The 21,657-nt window shown below is 51.3% G+C and overlaps 6 protein-coding genes across 6 annotated transcripts; 2 read left to right on the forward strand and 4 right to left on the reverse strand.

Annotated features, from left to right (window-relative positions):
* Window positions 1-645: 645 nt before the first annotated feature.
* Window positions 646-5,389, reverse strand: N7468_009922 (uncharacterized protein; the record flags this gene model as incomplete). The annotated part of the gene is made up of 4 exons (XM_058479217.1): window positions 646-668; window positions 923-1,076; window positions 1,168-1,356; window positions 1,415-5,389. 4 exons carry the CDS (start codon window positions 5,387-5,389, stop codon window positions 646-648), a joined length of 4,341 nt encoding a protein of 1,446 aa, XP_058325785.1.
* Window positions 5,390-6,177: 788 nt separating this feature from the next.
* On the forward strand, window positions 6,178-6,420 carry N7468_009923 (uncharacterized protein; the record flags this gene model as incomplete). The annotated part of the gene is made up of 1 exon (XM_058479218.1): window positions 6,178-6,420. One exon carries the CDS (start codon window positions 6,178-6,180, stop codon window positions 6,418-6,420), a length of 243 nt encoding a protein of 80 aa, XP_058325786.1.
* Window positions 6,421-8,341: 1,921 nt separating this feature from the next.
* N7468_009924 (chitin synthase export chaperone) lies at window positions 8,342-9,656 on the reverse strand (the record flags this gene model as incomplete). Its single annotated transcript, XM_058479219.1, has 5 exons — window positions 8,342-8,553; window positions 8,650-8,983; window positions 9,036-9,129; window positions 9,190-9,443; window positions 9,627-9,656. 5 exons carry the CDS (start codon window positions 9,654-9,656, stop codon window positions 8,342-8,344), a joined length of 924 nt encoding a protein of 307 aa, XP_058325787.1.
* An 861-nt stretch (window positions 9,657-10,517) lies between these two features.
* Window positions 10,518-14,343, reverse strand: N7468_009925 (C-24(28) sterol reductase; the record flags this gene model as incomplete). Its single annotated transcript, XM_058479220.1, has 9 exons — window positions 10,518-10,672; window positions 10,740-10,851; window positions 11,028-11,279; window positions 11,424-11,575; window positions 11,667-11,750; window positions 11,832-11,931; window positions 12,594-12,811; window positions 12,874-13,205; window positions 13,259-14,343. The coding sequence occupies 9 exons, from the start codon at window positions 14,341-14,343 to the stop codon at window positions 10,518-10,520; spliced, it is 2,490 nt and encodes an 829-aa protein (XP_058325788.1).
* Window positions 14,344-15,467: 1,124 nt separating this feature from the next.
* Window positions 15,468-17,375, reverse strand: N7468_009926 (RING-type E3 ubiquitin transferase MAG2; the record flags this gene model as incomplete). The annotated part of the gene is made up of 2 exons (XM_058479221.1): window positions 15,468-15,572; window positions 15,639-17,375. 2 exons carry the CDS (start codon window positions 17,373-17,375, stop codon window positions 15,468-15,470), a joined length of 1,842 nt encoding a protein of 613 aa, XP_058325789.1.
* A 1,191-nt stretch (window positions 17,376-18,566) lies between these two features.
* Window positions 18,567-21,156, forward strand: N7468_009927 (mRNA-binding ubiquitin-specific protease UBP3; the record flags this gene model as incomplete). Its single annotated transcript, XM_058479222.1, has 4 exons — window positions 18,567-18,812; window positions 18,886-19,071; window positions 19,131-20,507; window positions 20,581-21,156. 4 exons carry the CDS (start codon window positions 18,567-18,569, stop codon window positions 21,154-21,156), a joined length of 2,385 nt encoding a protein of 794 aa, XP_058325790.1.
* Between the last annotated feature and the right edge of the window lie 501 nt (window positions 21,157-21,657).

Here is a 21,657-nt window from a genome sequence, read left to right on the forward strand (position 1 = left end):
GCAAGAAACGGGAATGAAAAGCACGGAATCTTCGAAAAACGAAGTTTGGGTCGACTTGGACAGCAGACATGGAAAAACCGGCGCGTTATTTCCACCACTAAACCCGCCGATTCCCCCAGCGTTTTTGAATGAGCCTAGACACCAATTGGAATACTCCATTGGCTTTGGTGTAGTCGTTTTGTGACAGCGACAATTCAATTGAAAATTGCCGAATTGTATACTGGGAGTAGCTTCTCGTCAATAGGAACAACTTGAAGGCCTGCGAGACTTCCCATGAGACATAGCGTTAGAAAAGTAGTACATTATTAGACTTGAAGAGCAGATATGTCTCGCCACATCAGGAAATATATCTCCAGATTGGGCACGGCAATTGCAGCTCTTCGGTCAATACTAGTACTAGTGGTAGCCAACAAACTGTGACAGTTCTGGGCTCCTTCACATCGATATTCGCTATTGAGTGCTTGTGCTACTATAGATACTAGGTATTCGTAGGAATTTACATGATCTAATGTGGATATACTAGTACTTGTCAATACTCTTCTGTTGCGATTGATGCATTCGAAATGCCAATGGCCATTCATCAAGCCTCAACGTGGGTTGCAACATCAGGTTGACTTTACCTCCGCGAGTCAAGACACGGTGAAATCAAGTTGAAGTAAATTCGAAGACTAGATGATCAGGAATACAGTCAATGCTACAATGGGGCCTCTTGTTGGGGTCAGAGTTTTCGAATTCGAAAACCTCCATTAGGAGCTAGAAACAGGGAACAAAAGCCCTAACCCCCGGGTCAAGGCCGAGGTGGGCCAACCAGGGGAAGGCACAAAAACGCAGGGAAAAATTGAGTAAAAACAAAAGCAAAACGCAAAATAACCCCGTCCACCCATAATGAGATCGACCAAGGGGTTCAGGGACACCGTCCTACTGCGCCAGCGCACGGACGCGACGGGAGATCGGAGCCAGCTGCTCGCAGGATGGGGTCCTGGGGGGTTCTCTTGCACAACCGCTAGGTACAGGTTGTGGAGGCGTCCACCCAGGACCTCCATGATCTGCGGGCACACGGTTCGCACCTCAGGATCCTACCGAGTAATTAGTAAGGGGATTTGAAAGCAAAACACAGTTTAAGCACCGTGGAGCCGGGGAAAGAAGGACTAGAGGAGTGAGACATACCTGAGGGTTGACCGTATGGAGGATCAGCTCCAGCCAGGCCAGTCGTTGGCTGGTGTTCGTGGCCAGGGTAGCAGTGACGGCTGCTCCCACCGAAAGAAGCACGATCGCCGACAAGTCGCGCATATGAGCTGGGTTCACATGCACGAAGAACTTGTCGAACAGATCGGCTTGCTGGGTCGACTGGACCCACTATTGAATAGGTTAGCATGCAGACCTCTTTGTCAGATAATATGGACACGAGACGTACCTTGACAGCCGCGTCTTCGACTCGACCTGCCTCATAGAGGCGCATGATCTCCTGGAGTTCGACATCCTCAGGAGCAGGGCGGCCCACAGTCACAGCTGGCGCTGGGTGCTGCTGAGCTGGCTGCTCAGGATGACCCAGAGCCAGGGCGTTGGTGAGAGCATGCAGTCTGTTCTCAATGCGCTCAAGCTGGGCTCCTTGTTGTTCAAACTTGGCGTCGTAAGCAGCCATGAGACTGGCGTTCGAGTCTGTGATGAGCGATTCCAGCTTGCGAGTCGACTTCTCCATGTTCTCAAGGAGCGGCTGGACGATGGACTGGGCGGCTTTGTTCGTGTGTTTGTCGATGCGAGGGAGGATGGCCCGCACGATTCCATCTCCAAGAGGCTGCATAACGTCCGGCTCTTCAAATGCACGAGGGATAGACTTGGGAAGCTGCTTCTGCAGCTGCTCGCAGACTGTCTGCTGGATCTGCTGCGCGACAATACCACGCAGCTCCTTCTTTGTAGTCTCGATGAGAGAGGGAATAACATGCTGCTCCATCGAGCGCTGGATGATGAGACTGAGATTCAGCTCCACGTTGTTCGAAAGGGTTTCAGAAACCACCCGAAGGACCTGGTCCTGGCGAGCAGAAGCAGCTGCCTCAAAGCTGCGACGCTCGTTGTCGACTTGCTGGTGCAGGCTCGCGAACTGAGAGGCCATTTCGCGGTGGAGTTCTCGGGCAAAGGAGTGAAGCGCCCGATCCAGCGGTTCATTAGCGCCAGGTGGACGGATTCCGGACGATGCGTTGCTCATAGCGGGAGCAGGAGCATGGGCAGGGATGGAGGGGATACGAGGAGAGAGACCAGTCATATTGTCGATGCTTTGGGTGTAGGAAGGTAAAGGCTCGACGCCAACGACAGCAGTGGGCTCTTTGGATTTGGAGGTAGCATCAGAAACAGCTTTCTTCTTCTTCTTCTTGTCAGACTTCTCCGCGCCACTAGGAGTAGAAGAAATCTCGACTTGTGCGTCAAGCTTCTTCTTGGCAGGAGCTTTAGTGGGGGAAGGATTGCGAGAGGGGACAATGGTAGAAGGGTCAGGAAGATCATGGCGTTTGGGGATTTCCTTATTAGTGCGTGAAGGTGTCGAATTTGTGGTGTCCCCATTCACAGACGGGTCGTCAGCAACGTAAGTAGGATGCGATTGCAATTCAGCAACTTCAATCCAGCCCTCTTTGATTGCAACCGAGGCATCAACCGGGGAAATGACTTTGTTATCAGTGGACCATCCCATGTCCTCCTTTTTGATGTTAAGACAAGTTACCCCGCGTGAGTGCATAACATAGAGCTCGAAAAGCGCATTGTCATCCGATCCCGGTTGCTCAAGTGCCGATTTAGCTAGGGGTAGAATCTCTAGACTTCTCAGCTGGCCCTTCGAGCCGAATGAGATTTCCCGAATGCCACTCAGACAAGCGGTAGACTCTGGCTTTGGAAGCGCGCTCTCCTTGTCGCTGGAAGCCTTGATGAATGCAGCTTGAGACATACTAGGCAGATTGTACCGAGGCGCTGACAGATGAACGAAGTAGATCGAATTACGAGTGGGATGCCCGACAACGATGATTCCAGAGGCAGGGTGGTACGCGACACTACAGATCGCATCCGACTCGTTCTCGTGGGGGAACTTCACCTCCTCCACGGCCTTGCCGAGCCCAATATCCCAGAGCTGCAAGGTATGATTTTGTTTCAATCCAACGAGAACGTACCGCAGTGCATTCGCGCGCGAGTAGGGACGAAGCTTATCGAGGAACAATACCGATGTCGGCCACGACTTCTCTGTCGGAGATCCAGTCACATATGTACTCAATGGTACCTTGATTTCATTCGGGGCCGGTCCTTCGACAAGGCTTGGCTGATCCCGATCCAAAACATCGCGAATATCCCAGAAACGCAGACGACCCGTCTTGTCTAACGAAGCAATAACGGTGTCGTCGTCACTGAAAGTAAAATCCTTGCCAGCTTTACCCGTGGAAATCTTCAAAGCACGCTCCTTGAAGAACTTTTCAGTGTTCACGGTTCGCTGGGGACCCGAAACCCCAAACTGAGCGTTCATTGCTGCGAGTGGAGAAACAACATAAATGTTCTTTCCACGCCCAATAGCAAACAGATCAGCGCGGCGAGAGCTTCGTTTAGCCCGCGTTTTCAGCTGGCCACCAGAAGTATTCTCGTCCGAGGCAGGGAATGGAGGGAAGACCAAGCTCTCGCTTTCCAGAGCATCCAACTCGAATAGGTCCTTGCCCTCGCGGCTGATCAGAGTCCAGTACACAGTCCCGCTAACACCTATTCCGAGGAGTGCTTGCATACCAGGCAGGCCTGTTTCGGCCGACGAGGGGCTCAATGCCACATTGAACACACGATCACGCGTGGAGCGGAAGACCTGTCGGTCACTTCCATCCTCCTGGCGAATGATACGGATGCCGCCAGACTTGGCAAGAGCATAGACGATATATTCAGAAGTAGCGGCAGTCAGGGACCGATCAAGCTGGTCAAAGTCTTTCTTGAGACGAGCGATGTCCATGATTCGATCGTCATTGAAGGTAGCGAGCTTTCCAGGTCGCAATTTCACAGCGATCGAGATGAACGGACGTAGTGGGAAATTCTGCACAGTGACGATGCGCTCCTCCTCCTTTTCAGCACTGTCTTCGGCGCTCTCCCAGCTATCGGCAAGAGCCTCGGCATTTTCGTTCTTGATCTGAGTAACAGCGGCGACGGGCGCCTTTCCAGTCTCCTGGCTAGGGCTCTTAGTCTCGCTCTCATCCTTGGCACGCCCTTCAAGTACGTCAAGAGCCTCATCGAGGGCCTCAATGAAAAGGTCGGTTGAGTCTTGAGTAGGAAGTGCCGCCTTAGGCGCCTCCTCCTGCACGGGCTTAGATTCTTCGCTCAGAGAGCGTCCAATCTCGCTAACGAAGCGGCTCACGACATCATTGACAGCCGCTCGCTGTTCACTGTCAAGAACCGGGGATTTGCTTCGTTTTCCAGGAGCACGAACTCCCGAAGTCGATGTAGGCTTGTCGGCCTCAACGTCGATATGCTGTTTGAAAGAAACATCTGGAGCCTGAGATGCCGAGGCAGAGCTCGACTGGGGCTGCAACGATGTGTTGGGTTGCATGGCCGCAAGCTGGTCGAAGGGATTGACATATGTGAACATCGAATCCTTAGAAAGCTGACCTGCGACCGTTTCCGGCTTCGCAGGGCCCTCGGATTCGATGCCAGGAGCCTCCGGGCTTTCAGCGTGCATGTGGCCCTGAATCTTTGGTTCGGCAGAAGCAGCCGAGGAAACAGAGCGGCTTGCGGGAGCTTGATGTAGTGCTTGTGGGGTACCTGCTCCAGATTGAGGGCGATTCAGAAGCCGAAGGAGCATGTCTTGGGTATTATCATTTGGCCCTTCCTGCGAAATTGGAGGCGATTCCGCCGGCACAACTGCTGGAGCACGAGGTGTGGGAATTGTACCACCGAAGAGCGATGCAACCAAGTCAGTGGCAGAGATGTTCCTTCCATGAGACGCGTCCTCCTGTATCTGCTGAGTCCGAGTGTGCTGTTCGGGTGCTCTAGCGGGCTTTAGCTGATTCGGATGTTCACCCTGACTGAAGCGCAAAAGATTGAGGAGGTTCACGTTGGCTGGTTGCTGTGGAGAATCCCACCCATTCTGAGGCGTACCGATGGCAGGACTGATGATATCTGACGGGTTACGTGGGGGAGTCGGGTTGGGAGAAGGAGATTGGAGCGAGTGGACAGAGGGATTACGGTATCCATGAACACTAGGGTGAGGCAAAACCTGGCCGTCGTATGGAGGCGGAGGATGTTGAGGATGTGGAGGAAACATGCCAGTAGGGTACGATTGCGCCAGGCGATGCTGTACAGGTGGCTCCTGGCCAGATGCTCCAGTCTGCGAGGGACGTGGGCGTATGCTGGCCAATAGGGCTTGGAGATCATTGGGGGTAGACATTTCTGTCAAGCGCCGAAATCGACGACCTCCAAATAGTCTTTAGCTCTAGGGAAGCTACCTGGAGCTCTCTAGAAAGAGAGGAAGGGAGAGGTGAAAAACAGAAAGGACAATCGCAAAATGTGAAGCGGATTTTGATGAAAGACAAATGACGATGAAGGAGATAATGGATCGTGAGGCGTTAAGGAACGTGTGAATGGGACGAGAGAAAGTTGGAGATCAGCGGAAAATGAAAACCAGGTAGTGTGGCTGGCCGCGCCGAGACTTGCACAAAAAAGCCCGCCCCAACCTTGGACGATCACCTCAATCCACCACACCTCCGACGCCACTCCACCCCTCACCACTCATTCACATCACCTTTGAATACTTGAATACTCTCTACACAATATTGAGCCGGTGATAAATATCGACGGCATAAGATCATAGCTTCATTATTTCGAGGCAGTGTGCTTCCGCCATGTTTTGCCTCCGAAGGTAATGTTTCGCCCCGACTCGGTCTCGCATCCGGAGGGTTCTACAGGACTCCGGACAACAAAAACCATACAAAGCTGACCAGAAAACCAAATAATAGCTGGTTACCCATTCTCTTCATCCCGACAAATGCCTCGCCTCTTTTTATCATCTCCTTCGTGGCATTGACATACATCATCCATCGACCTTGTATCTACTGTTCTGCGCTACTCCTGGTCCTATTCGCCTCATCATGTCAGTGGTCCGACCGGTGTATTTTCGACTTAAAAAGCAACTGGTTTGCCCCGCGCTACAACGCCAACTCGACTGAGCTCAGCTACATGGCCGGGAACGCCACCACGCCCGCGCCGATACCCGGGGACAGTTTGACGGGGTTTGCCTTTGATACGTTCAACTCAACCGCCCAGACTCTTGCGGGCGCGGCATTCAACAATATCCAAGAGCAGCTAGGACTCGAGGCCAAGCCCGAGGAGTGGACTGGGGTGGGTCTAGAATGGCTACGTAGTCTACTGGGACGCCGGGAATGGACCCTCCCTTGTGTTGAGGTTAAGATTCGACTCTAGACCATAATCTGGCAAAGCAAACTGCTATTATGACGGCTTTCTTATTCGATTTGAAGAAGCGACGTTATTCTGGTAATAGCCTTCTTAAAACGATCCCATCCTCTGAATATCCTTTCCTAAATTCTAAGAATATGTATGTATGTCGGCAAGTGGTTGGCCGAGGCCCCAGACATACTCACATGTTTCAACATGTCAAATGGTCCAGCTTGGAGTAAATAAACGAGAGCGTACGAAAATAGATTGGCACCAGGATGAAGCGTTCTAGGGCGCCAGCTCAGCAATCGTTGAGACCCAGAGCTACTACCGTCTTGGCAGCCCCTAGAAGCATAGACCATTCAAGATGCAGAGGGTCTTTGTAAAGCTGAATCTGTGTTAGAGATGGGCGAAGGTACCACCTTGAAAGTAGAGGCCGAGGCTGGAGATGGAGCGGGAGTCTGCGATGCCATCCCCGCAACAATAGATCCAGAGAGCGCAGCGCTATAAGCACGAATGATTGCAGAAGCCGCAGCACTCGTGTCCACTACGTCACTAGGGGCGCATACACCAAGAGACTGTAGGAAGTTGGACACTCGAGGAATACATGATGCACACGAGCAGATCTAAACACAGCATCAGTTCGGCCGATCAGATCCGCCTACTTCCCGGATATGCAAGATGCAGATCCAGTGAATCTGTCATATGTCATGTCCGAGTCAATGCTCACCTGGTTAATACTGCCTGAGAGGCATCGTTGTAATGCAGAATTGTCCCCAGCGACGACTGCGGAGAGTACGCATGAGAAGGTACCTGTAAGTCCGATGCAGGCAACAGGGTTGCAGGTTGATGGCGTTTGCTCCGCTGTATGACCCTTCTGCTCCAAGGCTAAGCGAACCAGAATAGTGGTTAGTTTGAGCCATAACCCCTCTGTCGATACGCTGTGCCGAAGGATAACGCTTATATAGGCTGATACAAGACCAAGCTATAAGGGTAGGAAGCTCATGAGACTCACTAGATGTGCTATTCTGCTGAGTTTCTTGCACCTCTGGAGAAGCTGAAGAAGCGGTCATGTAGGAAAATAGTGCAAGGAAGGCAAAGCCGATCCGCATCTTGAGTATTACTATGAGTGGCTCAAGTTTAAAATCGCAAGAACTCGTGGGGTTGACCATGTTTTATACTCACAAGTCCAACCTGAATGGAAAATCCGTCTTCGCATCAACTCGAATTAGTTAGATATAGTTTTTCTAAATCAGATCTACATTTGTGAGGGGTAACTTCAGATCGCAAAGCCATACATATCCTTGACGAAGGAGTAGAAGCGTATAACCTGTTTACAGTCACACCAGGTCACATCGGGGCTCTATCCGTACTTCTCGCCATGCATAATGGCCGGACTGTACTTTCGACAATAAAACGCCGAGGTTTGTGTGCAGTCAAGAAGTGTACAGCGGACTTGGCGAGTTCCTGAAGAAATCCATTTTCGCCGGGCACAAGGCAGCTTCTCATTTTCTCGGAATTAGAATTCGTGGTGTATAGTGACCTGAGATAGAATATGGAACACAATTATAGCCTAAGTACATAACGTGATAGAGGTATCTGACAATAGAGCAAGAAAGACAAGAAGATACTTCGGCATTGATAAAACGGGGTACAAGCCAACATCCCGCCGGTATTTGGAGGAAGATGGCACAGGCTAAGTCGTGCAAAGATCTCGCGATCCACCGAAGACGGGTCGGGGATGAAGAGACAATCAATCGTGAAACATGAAGTGGAGGAATGTGGTATCACAACGTCAAAAGCTCTGTTCGGCACAGATGAACCGGTCACGAGGCCAAATCAATGCCTCAAGAAGCCCAGCGTCTGAACAGTAAGTATGTATGAAGCATCCACATTGAAGAAAAAGAATCGGCGGGTATCCAACATAGGATGAGAGTGAGAATTACAATTAGTTGTAGTTTCCGGAAGGAGGAAGTGGCCAGTCATCCTCTGTGATGCTGCTCCAGAAAGCCCATACTCCAATAACGGAAAGGAGCGTGAAAAAAGTCTCGAATAAGGCGCCATTGATTTTGCCGTTGGTGCCTTCGCAAATGTGGACGCTAATCACGTATTGGAAAATCTGACCAATTGCGAACAGCAGGCCCGCTCCACTGAGGTAGACTGTTAGATGAATGTCAGTATCATGTTTTGGTAGGCGCCTTCATCCGTTTCCTCGATATTCACGGTATATGTAAACTGGCAGGGGGTTGATCTTACTCATAGGCCGGATCTCTCCCAGCACTCGCAACACTAGAATTGCTTCGAGAACGTAGAACAGAAATAGGCAGACAAGCGGGAAGAGTTGATAAAGCACGTATAGAGCGATATTTCGGTTATTGCCGAAGTGGCTGCTTTCGAAGTGACCGGTCCAGTCGAAAGCAGTGTCGAGCGAGATGTAGCCGGTACCGATAAACAAAACCACAGCTGAACCGCCAATGAGACCGATTGACGCGGCAGTGCCGTCGTCAAGCAATTGGTATCCGACCAAGGCATTCAATAGCAGAATCCAGCAAGTCGCAGTTATCGCAGCGATGTGCACGGCCGAGAATCCCTTCAGGTATGTTAGCATGCCTCGCTAGATCACTAAGTTTCGATTCGCATACCTTTCGCACTGAGTCCTCGAGGGGAATGCCACCAACTGTGAAGATCTCACAGATTTCAATTATGATGTATCCGACCAGAAAAAGTTGTATTTCGCTAAAGAAATCTTAGTTCGGCGTTCTAGAATTCGACCGACAGGGTCCTTGATTCGCGTACCGGCGCCCGACTGCGGCTTGCTTCTTGTCCGTCCTCCATAATAGGGCCAATGATACCAGAATCGAAATGAATGCGAGGATGATCGATCCTATCAGACACGTTAATCGCTTGCTTCCACGTGGAATGACGAAGTTCTTTCGCGGAAAGATTGAGCCCATACCGAGATTGGCGAGGTGACGATGCCCGCTCAATGAAATTCCGTCCAGAGCACATCTGTGCCACGGGCTATTTGGCGGTTGGTTCACGGCGAAGAGCTACAAGATGAGAGGGGCCGTTAATCGAATATTCACGGCTTTTTAGGATACTGCAGGCAAAGGGTCTTACGTACATTGCAGACGGGTAATGTCGAATCGCGACAAAAATCCTGTGACACCCAAGGGCTTTGAAGTTAGTGACCACCTACTGAGCAAGATCAAGAATTCACGGAAAGATCTCACGTGGAAGTTGCCGAATTGAGTCGAGCCCATGATGGGGTTGCGAAGGCTTCACGGAAGCCTGACGGGGGCTAAAGCGCGATCGGGGGGGTGCGCTGAGAGGGGACAGGGGAACCGGCGTGTCCCCTGACCCACGCGAGAAGAAAGCGAACGGTGGTGGTTGGCGAAAGGCCTGTACGAGGATGATGAGGATACAAAGAGGAGAGGATCAGAGAGGCTGGACACGAAGTCAGGTCGCGGACTCCAGCGAAAAGCCGCTAGTGAGTGGGCCAGACCGAGATGAGACTAGGCGTCGGCTGAAATTTGCGCGAAGGGGAAGAAAGGCGAGAGAGCAATTCTCAACTTGGCTAAGCTCAGCTCTGGCTGGAAATCTTCCCTTCTTCCCGCCTGTAGACTAGTCGACCCTGCAGATGTCAGGAAAACATAGAAACGCGGGTGCGATGGGCCGCTCATGGAAAATGTGTGGGTGTGGGGGCTATTCTTAGCAGGACATCAACTCCCTACGAGGCACAGGCCAGCTACCAAAGTCTTGAGTACAACATGAGGTCCATGGTACCACCATCTGCAGATATACTTCGTGCTCATCCCTTTTCCAGGGTTCCTTGGTTTTCCCCCCTCAGAGTTCCGCGTTTAATATTCAGGTACGCTTTCCCCCGGGATCTCGCCGTCCAATCAATTCACCCTTACTTGGGATTGGTCGGAAAAAAACGTAATCCACTTAGATAAAATAGAATAATTCCCCAATGGAACTTCGAAGGGGGCTCCAGCCTCATGGCTTCGGAGATACCCCTCTATATGTCCCTTGCATTACCGTCGCCTTTCCAACCGATCATCGATTGGCTCCGATCCCCTCGCCCCTTTTTTCTCCCCTCGGGAGATCAACACGGTCTAAGCTTAACAGACGTCCTCCACCACAAGCTCCTTTCCATCATGCTCGCCCAGATCGAGTTTCAATGTGCGCCCAAACAATTCCAGTAGCATATCAAAGCATATTTTGCTGATGGCTGGATCATAGCGGCCCTTACTAAGTTCATCGCGAATGAAAGCATCTGTCATGGATCAGCCAGCTGCGCCACACTCCCCGGGTGTCAAGTCAGATGACCAGGGACCACTTACGCTGGGCCCAGGCAACCTCGTAAAAGCTGAACAAGACCCCCTTCTCATGAAGAGTCTTGCGAATCAAATCGCGGCCCTCAGGGGGAACGTGCGTATCGCTCTTGCCGAAGATCTAGATTTCGCACGGTTAGATATCACTAAAGCTGCACAGGGCACATAGCCAGGATGCAGGTGCTCAATTCGGGTACTAGTATTCCATGGAGTCTAGAAGCCATGCACAGACAAGGAACCATGACAACCCGAGGGCGTGGAATACTGGAGAGGAGGCGGGGAAAGGGATAGACCCACCATCAGCAGCTCGCCCTTGATATCGCCTGCCCGAGCAAGGCTGTCGTCGTTCTTCCCCTTCCCCAGGGTTTGGCTATGGATATCCGTAGCGAAGTAGCACACAGCAGCCTTGATCCGGCTGTCCAGCGCACAGCGGTAAGCAAGGTGACCCCCAAGGCACATGCCCGTTGCGCCGACGCGACCATTGCACGTCGGCAGCGAGAGAAGGTAGTTGACCGTCAAGCTGGCATCTTCGTCATAAGCTTCCAGTTTCTAAATGCATAGAATCGATCGGAGTCGGGTCAGCGGTGTGCCAGAATGGAAAGATGGGAATGATAGCTCTTATGCGAGATCCAGGCCCATGCGGTAGAAGCATATTCTCCATGGCCATGATCTACCTTCGCAAGGTGTGCTTACCTTGCTGATCTTCCACTCATTGCCCTTGTCTGTGTCCTCGGCGTTGTACTGCAAGGGCTCAGGACCCGTGAATTCATGGTAGCTGGAGGGGGCGGCACAGATATAGCCCTGACCAGCGATCTGGCGAGCAAATCGAGCAACTGGCCCCGTTACTAATTCCAATTGTTATTTTACCATGTTCAGAATATCGGCTTTAGAGCAAGTTTTTGTGCATGACGTAGGGTTTGTAGGGTTTTTTGGTACCTTGATAGATCTCGCTGAAGACAACCACGCCGGGGAATCGAGCTTTGGGATATCCTGGGATCGTAGGATGAAAGACATAGATCCCTGAAAACGTGTTAACCTGGCACTCTCTGAGATGCGATGCTCCGCTAGATCAATCGCGCTGTAGGGACATGATGTATTTACGCATAATTCCCAGGCCATCGGCCTTGGTTGGGACATCGTGAATAGTTTCTCGAATAAGCATGACGAATACTTCAAGATACCCTAGGGTTATTGGACGATCCTAAGAAATTATATAGCTGTTGCAGGTCAATTGGAGCTGTGAACGCGAGAAATTGCTTTATCGATAAGACGCGGGGCCCCCAGTCATGTGTTCGCTGACAAAGTGACGTGGGCGCCTCCAGGGCTCCATGGAGGGCTCTATACAGACATGCAGACATTTGGCCCTTTCACGCCATCCTCGGTCAGACATCTTCCTACTCTATCTCGTGACTTGGTTGGATTATAACCTATGCTTGACCAGATTTCAATTTACTTCTAACCAACAAACGCATTAAAAAAAAAAAGAAAAAAGGAAAAAGGAAAAGAAAAAGAAAAAGAAAACTCGATGAATTCATTCAATAATGTACATGAAACAGAAAGGTGCAGTCTCTGCCAAGGCGCAGTCTTTAGAGAAAGCTCCAAGTAGGCTGTCTGACAGTTATTATAAGGAGGTAACTCGAGTGGTGCTCAAATAAATGCTAAAGATTGCCTGTGGCCAAAGTTTTCTTTTTCGTGCTCGTAGATAGGAGCGAAGGACCCATGGAATATCTGTACAGAGGTCAAAAGACAAGCATTGTTGCTGTAAAGATGCCCTCGTCTCCGGGCATTTTTAAAAAACGTACTGGATCGTGGCGTTGTTAGTCAAAGTGCCAGTGAGGAGACATGGAAGAATTAAATACTCACAGGGATGAAGAGGTAAGGAACCTGCCGTTCATACTCAAGCCAGGTCTCGCCGTACTTGGTACGGCACCGCTGGATGTCACGCAGAGCACGGTGTGAAATCATGGCGGCAAAGAACACAGGGTAAAACCAGGGGAAGGGGCTAGAGAAGCCAGTGATGAGACCCCAATTGAGAGCAAAGTAAAGATCGCAAGTGTAGTGAATCTTGCGGGCCTTGCCGTCTAGAAAAGAATGTTAACGTTGTCCTCGAAACTTCCATAGGGAATTCTAGGGCTCCACTTACACCAACCATCCACTAGGATCTTAGAACCGTCTTCAGAGGTCAAAGTCTTGGGGTTTTCCAAAGTCTGCCATGGCAGCTGAGGGAAAGTCTTACGGGTCACCAAAGTGCCGCGCTCTTGCTGACGGAAGCGGTTCTTTTGGCTGTTGGTGGTGTCCCAAACCCAGTAGACAAAGAGGTACCCAATGTACAGGAACGCAAGGAAGAAACGGTTCCAGTGATACTCAGCCGGGTCGTGGTTAGCCAAGTATATGGTGCAATGGCAGTAGCTCAGAGGGACACCGGCCAAGTTCCAGAAGATAAGCATGAAGCCCCATTTCTCATAGTACATATCCCTATTGGGCATTAGTTCAGTCTCCAGGTGAACTAAGTACCAATGAGAACTTACCAAGTCGACACAATACACTCCTCACCCTTGGCGCACGCATTGGCATATAGGAAGTGCGCCATGAGGAGGAACATGACCTCCCCAGAAACGTAACCGTAGACTTCCCATTGACGCGCGGCTGCGCCCATAGACAGGAAAAGCAAGATAAACCAAGGAAGACGGACCTCGAAGAACATTTTGAAGTCCAGGATGCCGAACATGCGCGGATTCAGCTCGGCGCCCATGAAGAAGTCGTAGATCGGAGATCCAGTCATACGGTGCTGCGCACCACGAGCCAGGGCAGAAAAGTACGCCACGAAGGAAACCAGGAAACCAGACAAGATAGCAACGCTCAAAAGCGGGCCGAACTCGTCAATAATGGTGTAGAGCTTGAATAGACCAGAGAAGTGCAGACCCAATGCCAAAACGATGCTCGTATAGAAGGAAGATACGCCCGAGCAGTGGTAAGACAATTGCTTGCCACCCATATGCGGCAGACGACGACCAGTCACAGATACGCCGGGCAGAAGGACGTAGCAGGCGCCCTCGAAAATGAAAAAAACCCAGTAGATGGTCCACGCCTTTAACGAGGGGTAAGCGCCAGTGTAGACCAGATTAGCCAAGTGGCTAAAGAAGTCCGCGAAGCTTTGTCCCTCAGCGCGCGTCGGGAATTTGCCATTGTAGTAAGTCGCGCCGATCCACATGTAGTACATGAGGAGTGGGAAACCGATCATCATGGCTGTGACTCCGGCGGAGCCACCAAATTCATAATGACCACTGTAGTCGATCCTAGGATCAAGGCCCTCCTCCCAGCCATCCACAACACGAGACGCGGACTTTTGCCCAGCCTTAGACTTCGACTTAGGGGTAGCCGCTTTGCCATTCGTCGCTTTCCCGGAGGTTGCTTTGCCATTGGTTGCGGGCTTCGCTGGTGTCTCTTCCTCTTCGGTTTTGACCTTCTCCGATGCGCGACGACGGGTGGTGGACTTCGATCGTGTGGCGACAGGTGAATCAGAAGTCTCGGTCTCGTTTTCGCTACCCTCAAAGGCAGAGCTCTTGCGAGAGACGCGACGGCCAGGTGTCTCGACAAAACCTGGACGATCCATTTTCCTAGGCACGGTTGCTTGGTTAGCTGATCAACAGATTTCAATTGAGCGAAGCAATAGGATAGGGGGAGCAAGTGGAAATTGAGGGACTCCGTATAGTGCGCTCGCAGAACGGGGGGGCTAATCGCAAGCCGGGTCCGAGGGCCAATACTCACTTGGGGGTCTTCCCCGTTTGAGACCGGGTGGAAGGCATGATTCCCAACCCGGAATTGGTAAGATCCGAGTAAAAAGCGGGTAAAGAACGTATACAAGTTGGACTGAACGAGGGTGAAGAAAAAGGAGAGAATTGTTTACAGGTGTACAACTTGACGGACTAACTGGGAAGTATCGAGCGGGTACCTTTCCGCCCTTCACAGTAGGCGTCGATACGCCAGTAATACATTCTCATACCGGAAAATGTACCGGAGAATACGCCCGACTCGCGTCCCTTCCGCTCTGCGCCTCTCATTACTCGATACAATAAAACAGAGTCCCACAGGTCCCTTGTTCCGCTCGCTTCTGAAAAGTTCGTATATGCAAACTTCTATATACGGACCCGCTCCGTGGCCAGAGGAACTTTTTTTTTCTGAGGCGATCATTTGGGCCAAGCTTGTCAGCTAAACCCTTCACGGCCCCGGGGGTGGCTGATGCCTATACCTAAATCGGCTCGAAGGCGCTAGTATATCAGCCTATGGCTTTGCATACTGGTAACACATAATGCCATTGATGGATAGCTTGGCAAAGACCAAGTAGTCTGCATTGATCAAACATATTATTTCCATCTTTCTGTTTACCGTATTCTGTTGGTCATCGGATTGTTGGGACCGGAATGTGGGCCCATTCGAAATTACAAGGTGGCATACAAAGACGCGAAGCACTTCATATACCACAACTCAGACCTTGGAAAGGCTGTCGTGGATGAAGCGATACCTTTTCCAACAGTTTAACGAAAGAACACGTAGATAGTGGCGTCTGATTGGTACCTGCCATCGCCTTACCCGTCCTTTGAGTTGTAGTGGAAGAAGAGGCAAGAATGAATCACCTGGGGATAGGGCACGGTATAAGTATATTTAATCCGATTGATCTGTTCAAGTCTTGATATTATGAATCTTGTGGATGCATAAATATATGCGAAATGCTTTCTGCTACTGCCTAGTAGTATATGGCTCTATATTCGGTGTTTTAATACATGGGCGATTCAAGTAGAGGCGAAGTTCCTTGAGAGACTCCTGCCTCGAAGGCTCACGGGTCTTGTTAGGCCCCCCTCTGGATATTCGTTGACATCAATGTGATCTTGCCTTTCTTTTTCTTCTTACCCCGGCAGATGGTCCTGGTGAAGGGCCTGGAACTGTCTGCGCGATTATCTCAGATTCCTGGTGAGCCAGCAGTTCTTCCTCCCAGCCTTGCTTCCAACCGTCATTGGGCAACCCAAACTCAGCCTCCAAAGTTGAAGAGCTAGAGGGTATTGCTGTTGTTCCCCACACAGTGCGAGCGCCGCTTGGCGGGCTCGTCGAGGGAGATGCCAGAGCCCCAAACCGAGAAGAGGAACGAGGCGGTGACGCAGATGAGATGCCGGTGTCGAATGCTGTGGGCTCGGCACCGCTAACGAGTGGCTGGAAGTCCTGGGCAGAAAATGGGGCATTTTCGGCACTACCAAAGCTGGGCCGTTTTCGCCGGGCAGATTCCCATCTCTTCTCGTCTTCCTCTTTCTCAGCACGGATGCGGTCCTTCTCCTCCCGAGCCTCTTTATCTCGATTTCGTTTTCTCCTCCTGTCGGTCTCGGCGCGGAATTGCTTCAAAACCTCGGGTACGACGACATCTCTCCAATCGCATTCAAGGAAGCTGACTTCACAGCCATATGGAAGATGCCCTAAGTATTTAACTCGCTTGCGGAGTTCGTCATCAACGATGTGACCTGTTGAAATGTGCTCGACCCGTGGAAGAATGGTAGCAGGGAAGGATGCATAATCATTGAAAGAGGCCTTCAGGATCCGGATGTCAAGAGGAGATAGATAGAAGTGGGGCAGCGCTTGGTAGAAGTAATATGGCTGATCGGATGATGGTTTGAAATTTTGTGCTCCCTTACCCCTGGCCTTTTGGGGTTTAGTGTCAGATTCTGCTTCCACTTGCAGGGCATTCATAGCTTCCGAGATCTCCTCAGCCTCATCCGAGGCGGCTGGATTCGAGTCCGGGACACTGCCCTCCTCAGTCGTTTCAGGACCGATGGCTTTGGACCCGCCGGCCCGCTCTTTAGATATTTGCTGACGTGGGACATCTGGTGGATTTCCAATCCCCTGTATTTTCTGCTTTGCCTCCTTGATGGCAGCAATGGCCTTTCGGCTCCAAGTATTTTCATCGCCAAATAAGAGCTCATCTTCGACCTCCTGCCGACGAAGATCTTCGATCTCTATGTCATATTGGGATGACATGTAGTCTTCACCCCCTTTCATGATTCTGGCGTAATCTGCAACTTCCGCTACATGATACCACGGGATATCGTCGCCTGCGTTGAGCGTCTCGGCGCCATCACGTGGGAGAGCTAGAGTGCTTCCAGGCTCTCGCCTGACAAGTCGTAAGACCACATCACCCCCCTCATAGGGCAAATCACCCTCTTGGCCACGGAACCACCGCACTGGACGTGTTTCAGAGCTATAGATGGAATCCCAGCAGATAGGGCATTTCTTCCATCGAGGCTTCTTGTCTGGCAGCGGAGCCTCCTCATCGGAAGAATGCATGTATCGAATCAGACATGGCAAACAAAATATATGACCACAGCGAGCCATTCGGGGTGCTACTGGCATGGATAAGCAGATAGGACAGCTAGCTGCTTGAGTTTGCGCGGACACAAGGACCTGTAGGACCGAGTCCCAGTCGAGGTGAACATCGGCATTGGCTGCCTGCGCGTGATAACTACGATCCGGAGATACAATGAACCGATAGTTAGCATGGACATATCGAGCTTTGTCCACGGCATGATATCCGGAAGTGTTGTAGCGCCGGGTATGACGAGGCGGAGGTTGATATTGAGGACGAGGTGGTAGGGAAAAGTTCATCAAGTGAGTTATGGACGTCTGTCCTTTGCGGCTGTTGGCTGATCTCATAATGACCTGAACAGCTGAGGTGAGTAAATAGCTCTAAGCTTTACAAGCAGGCTTGAGGAAACCGACCGATTCGTTATACTCCTCATCGTCCACTAGACGTGCTTTTTTTTGTCGTTTTGGCTGATTCTTACGGCTTGGGGTATTCCTTGCCGTGGGTGAGTTTCTTGTGGAATACCCAGCCCCAAAGCTTCCAGAGCCACCTGCACGTCGTTGAGAGTTTGTCTCGGCTGCAGCTGCAGAGTGGAAGGCTGCGGAAGTTGACGCGGTATTCGGTATACTGATTGCTTTGGTGGACGGCGAGTTCTGTCCCGCATTCGAAGACATTTCCAACGACAGTAAACTCAAGGGCGTCGCGATCAAGGTAGGGAACACAGCTATTCCGAAGAAGGAGTATCACATTCAATATCAGGTACCGAGTTCAGTGTTGGAGAACGAGGGGCGTCTTTCAACTCAGGGAGCTGATAAGGTTGGCAGTCAACAATATTGAAATCGGAAATGCATAAACAACCCAATCCACACCTTGAAACCGATGCGTAAGAATAGAATGAGCCCCGAGAGGCCATCTAAAGATAGAAAAGAGCGACTAGGAGATCGAGGTCGCGAGAATCGGGGAGGGGCATGTCATGGGTGGCACGTGCACGGTGACTCAGCCGCGAGATTATTCAGCGACATTCACTCCGACACTTCTGCTTTCGCTTCGGAAAAAGAGAGGGTGCACGAGGCCCTTCATCTTTGTCGCTTTCCCCTTCATTCACGACAGCCTCTCGCGAATCTCGGTACGGCGATTTCCCTTCTGCGTCTTCTTCAAAAAGCCTGCTTTCAAACGTGGGGCTTCCCCTGTTTCTATTCTAGATCGCATTGTGCTCATATCAACTCCTGCGATTTAGCTCTTTGGACCCTATCCGACCTCCCCAACCAATCCTCCCTCTTTCCCGACAGCTGTTTCTTTTTCCCCTTGCAACCTATCTCTGGCCTCTGGGAAGAGGTCAAAATGGCTGCATGATCGCTCTCGAGGCCTCTGGTATTGGCTCATCTTGATTTTCACTGCGCATGGCCCCGAATCGCGGCTACGCGTGTGATAATCCTGTGAAGGCAATCTTTTCCCCTCGCGACCTGATCAAGATGAACCACCACCTGCCCACCATGCCCCACGGGCAAACCCCGATGCCTCCGTCTCGGAGACAGCAGGATTTTTCTTACAACCCCAGCGTGCCCAACATGCGCTCCCCACCATACATGGGCTATCCGCCACACATGAGCGGTATGAACGGTATGAACGGCCATATGGCTCCAGCATATGCGCCGCAGCAGTTCCAATGGTATCCTCCGTACGGACATATGCAGCAGATGCCTCCTCGTTCGTTCCATCCTCCCTATGGGCCAATGATCGTATCTTCCTACCCCCCATGCGCAACCCATCATGGCGCCAGCTCATCTTCCGCCTCATACCTTGCCTATGCAGCCTCGATCCTCGACCCCGCTGCAGCAGGCCATGTCTCCACAAATCCAAGCTCCTCTTCCACCTGCATTGCATGAACACCCTGTGCTGCCTCCTCAGCAGCAAGCTCAACAATATCCCATGCCCTCGCCTTCGCCTTGGGGGGAGCCCAAAGCTGTTACAACAGAGAAACCTGCATTCTTCGCACCTGTAAGTATCTGGCTAGATCTCGCTCTCTGTTTTGCCAAAAATCCTCACAATTGAGATAGGTTCCCTGGCTTTCTGTTCCTGGACAACCTTTCCCTGCTCCAGTACCCCGCAAACCCCGACGACGCACTTTGACAACCGTTCTTGAATTTCCAGCAAAGGGTGGACGCTGGATTATTGGGCCACGCAAAGGCGAATATGTCATTGGTGATGGATATAAACCGGTCACTGCCATCCCTCGGCCGCCCTCGGAGCCTCAAACTCCGACCACTTCCGTCCCTCGATCTGATGCAAACTCCACCCAGCCTACCACGCCCTCTTCGACTGCTAAATCTCATGTTCAGCATACTAAGCCCGTTATTCCTGTTGTCCCTAGTGCTCATGGCACCCCTCGCCGTCAAACAAAGGACAGCGCTAGTGTCACCTCCGATACACCAAAGTCAACCGTGGTTGCCGACAGCGAGACAGACAATAGATCAGAGACTCCCGGCACTGAAGAGGAGAAATCGACCTCGCCTGTTCGCGCTGCTCCGAAATCATGGGCAGAGCTTCTCCGTTCCAAGGCCGCTGCTAAGGAAGCCAGTGCTCCTGTGGTTGCAGAGTCGACGACTATGCCAGTCCAACAAAACCAAACCCTTGCGGACGTTCTGAGCAACCTAGGAGATGATGTCGCCCAGTACAGCGATAAAGTGGCTTTCCTTGAGCCTCGTGGCCTGGTTAACACCGGGAACATGTGCTACATGAACTCGGTTTTGCAGATTCTGGTTTCTTGTGTCCCATTCCATCAATTCCTGGATCACGTTGGTCGCCGCGCTGTACACAGCTTCAAAAGTGATGTGCCTCTGATTGACGCTCTGATTATGTTCATGCGAGAGTTCCGTGTCATTGACGCCGCCACGTCGGAGGACCAGTTACGTATGAGACTCAAGCCAAGTGAACTTGAGCAGTACGGTGATGCCTTCGTTCCCGAGTTCGTCTATGATATGATCAGGCAGCTGCCTCGTTTCAAAGATATGCGTCGCGGCCACCAGCAAGACGCCCAAGAGTTCCTTGGCTTCCTTCTCGAAGAGCTGCATGAGGAATGCGACCGAGCCGCGCAGCATGCCTCTAAGTCTAAGGACCCTCATGATGATGACGATCAGGCGGCCTTTGATGGATCTGTTGATGGGTGGTTGGAAGTTGGCCACAAGCAGAAGTCCGCCGTCACTCAATCTTCTGGTGCTATCTCATCAGAGTCACCCGTCACCCGTATCTTCGGAGGCAAGCTCCGATCTGAGTTCAAAGTACCCGGTAACAAGACCTCGGTCACTATGGAACCTTATCAGCCGTTGCAACTTGATATTGGTTCTCCCGAGGTTCACAACATCATCGACGCGCTGAAGGGACTGACCAAGCCCGAGAATATTCAGGGCGATTTCAATTCATCCCGGGGGCCGAACGTGACCGCCACGAAGCAGATGTTCATTGAGACTCTGCCCCCCTATTCTCATTCTCCACCTCAAACGATTCCAGTACGATAGCTCGACTGGCGCTACTCAAAAGATCTGGAAGAAGGTTGGCTACCCACTCGACTTGGAGATTCCCCGAGAAGTGTTCCCTGCACACCGTCGCAACGCTTTCATGGCGTCGGGCGGTCTGCCCAAGTATCGCCTTATGGGTGTCATTTATCATCATGGAAAGAATGCCAGCGTCGGGCACTACACCGTTGATGTTAGACGCCAAGATGGCCGTGAGTGGATTCGCATGGATGACACGGTTCTCCGTCGTGTTCGCAGTGAAGATGTGGCCGAAGCAGGCGGCGAAGAGGATCCGAAGGTTCTCGCCGCGGCTCTCGAGCATCACAAACAAGACAAGAATTCTCGTTCCAACATCTTCAGCCACTTTGACCAGGACGATATGGACTCGTTCGACAATGATAAGGGCTGGAGCCAGGTGAACGGAAACGGCTCGACCGGCCACGGCACCAAGAAATCCGTGAATGGGATTTCATCCCCTAGCAACTCCTCTGGGGTGCGTACACCACTTGGCAGATATGGGTCTCGCGATAATCGTGTTGCCTACCTGCTGTTCTACCAGCGCATGGCATGATCTCCGTCATCTGTTTATCGGAGAGATCATTTGCCCGGTGCATTTACATCATTGGAATGGGTAGGATATTAAATCATGCTCGCCGATATTTCTATGTTACCTTTCATCATCATACCCGCGATTTCCCCCCATCCTTTCTTCAATCTCGCCGAGGACGATCATTCTCATGATGTCATGTACCTCGTCAAAGCACCAACAGCGTCGAGTATCCTTTGATCTTGACCACAGGGCATTTTTTTTCACCCTGAAAGAACACCATACGTATGGAAGGGTGGTCGAGCAAGTCTACTTTTCGGTGCGTATCTGGAAAAAAGCAAATCCCAACAGCACAATTCCCAAGTCCTCAACCCCCTCACCAGCGCACCCGACTTGCTTTTGGTTTTCCCACTCTCATGTCCCTTGGTGATGTTTTTCACTGGGACAATCCCCGGTCAATACCCTGTTTCCCAATTTCCGTAACGAATAAATTCGCAACGATTCTCATATTCAGTGTACTACAAT

This window comes from Penicillium chermesinum, assembly GCF_028974085.1.
Source record: "Penicillium chermesinum strain IBT 19713 chromosome Unknown utg000008l:1.0-1752722.0:1.0-1753981.0, whole genome shotgun sequence".
Lineage (NCBI taxonomy): Eukaryota > Fungi > Ascomycota > Eurotiomycetes > Eurotiales > Aspergillaceae > Penicillium > Penicillium chermesinum.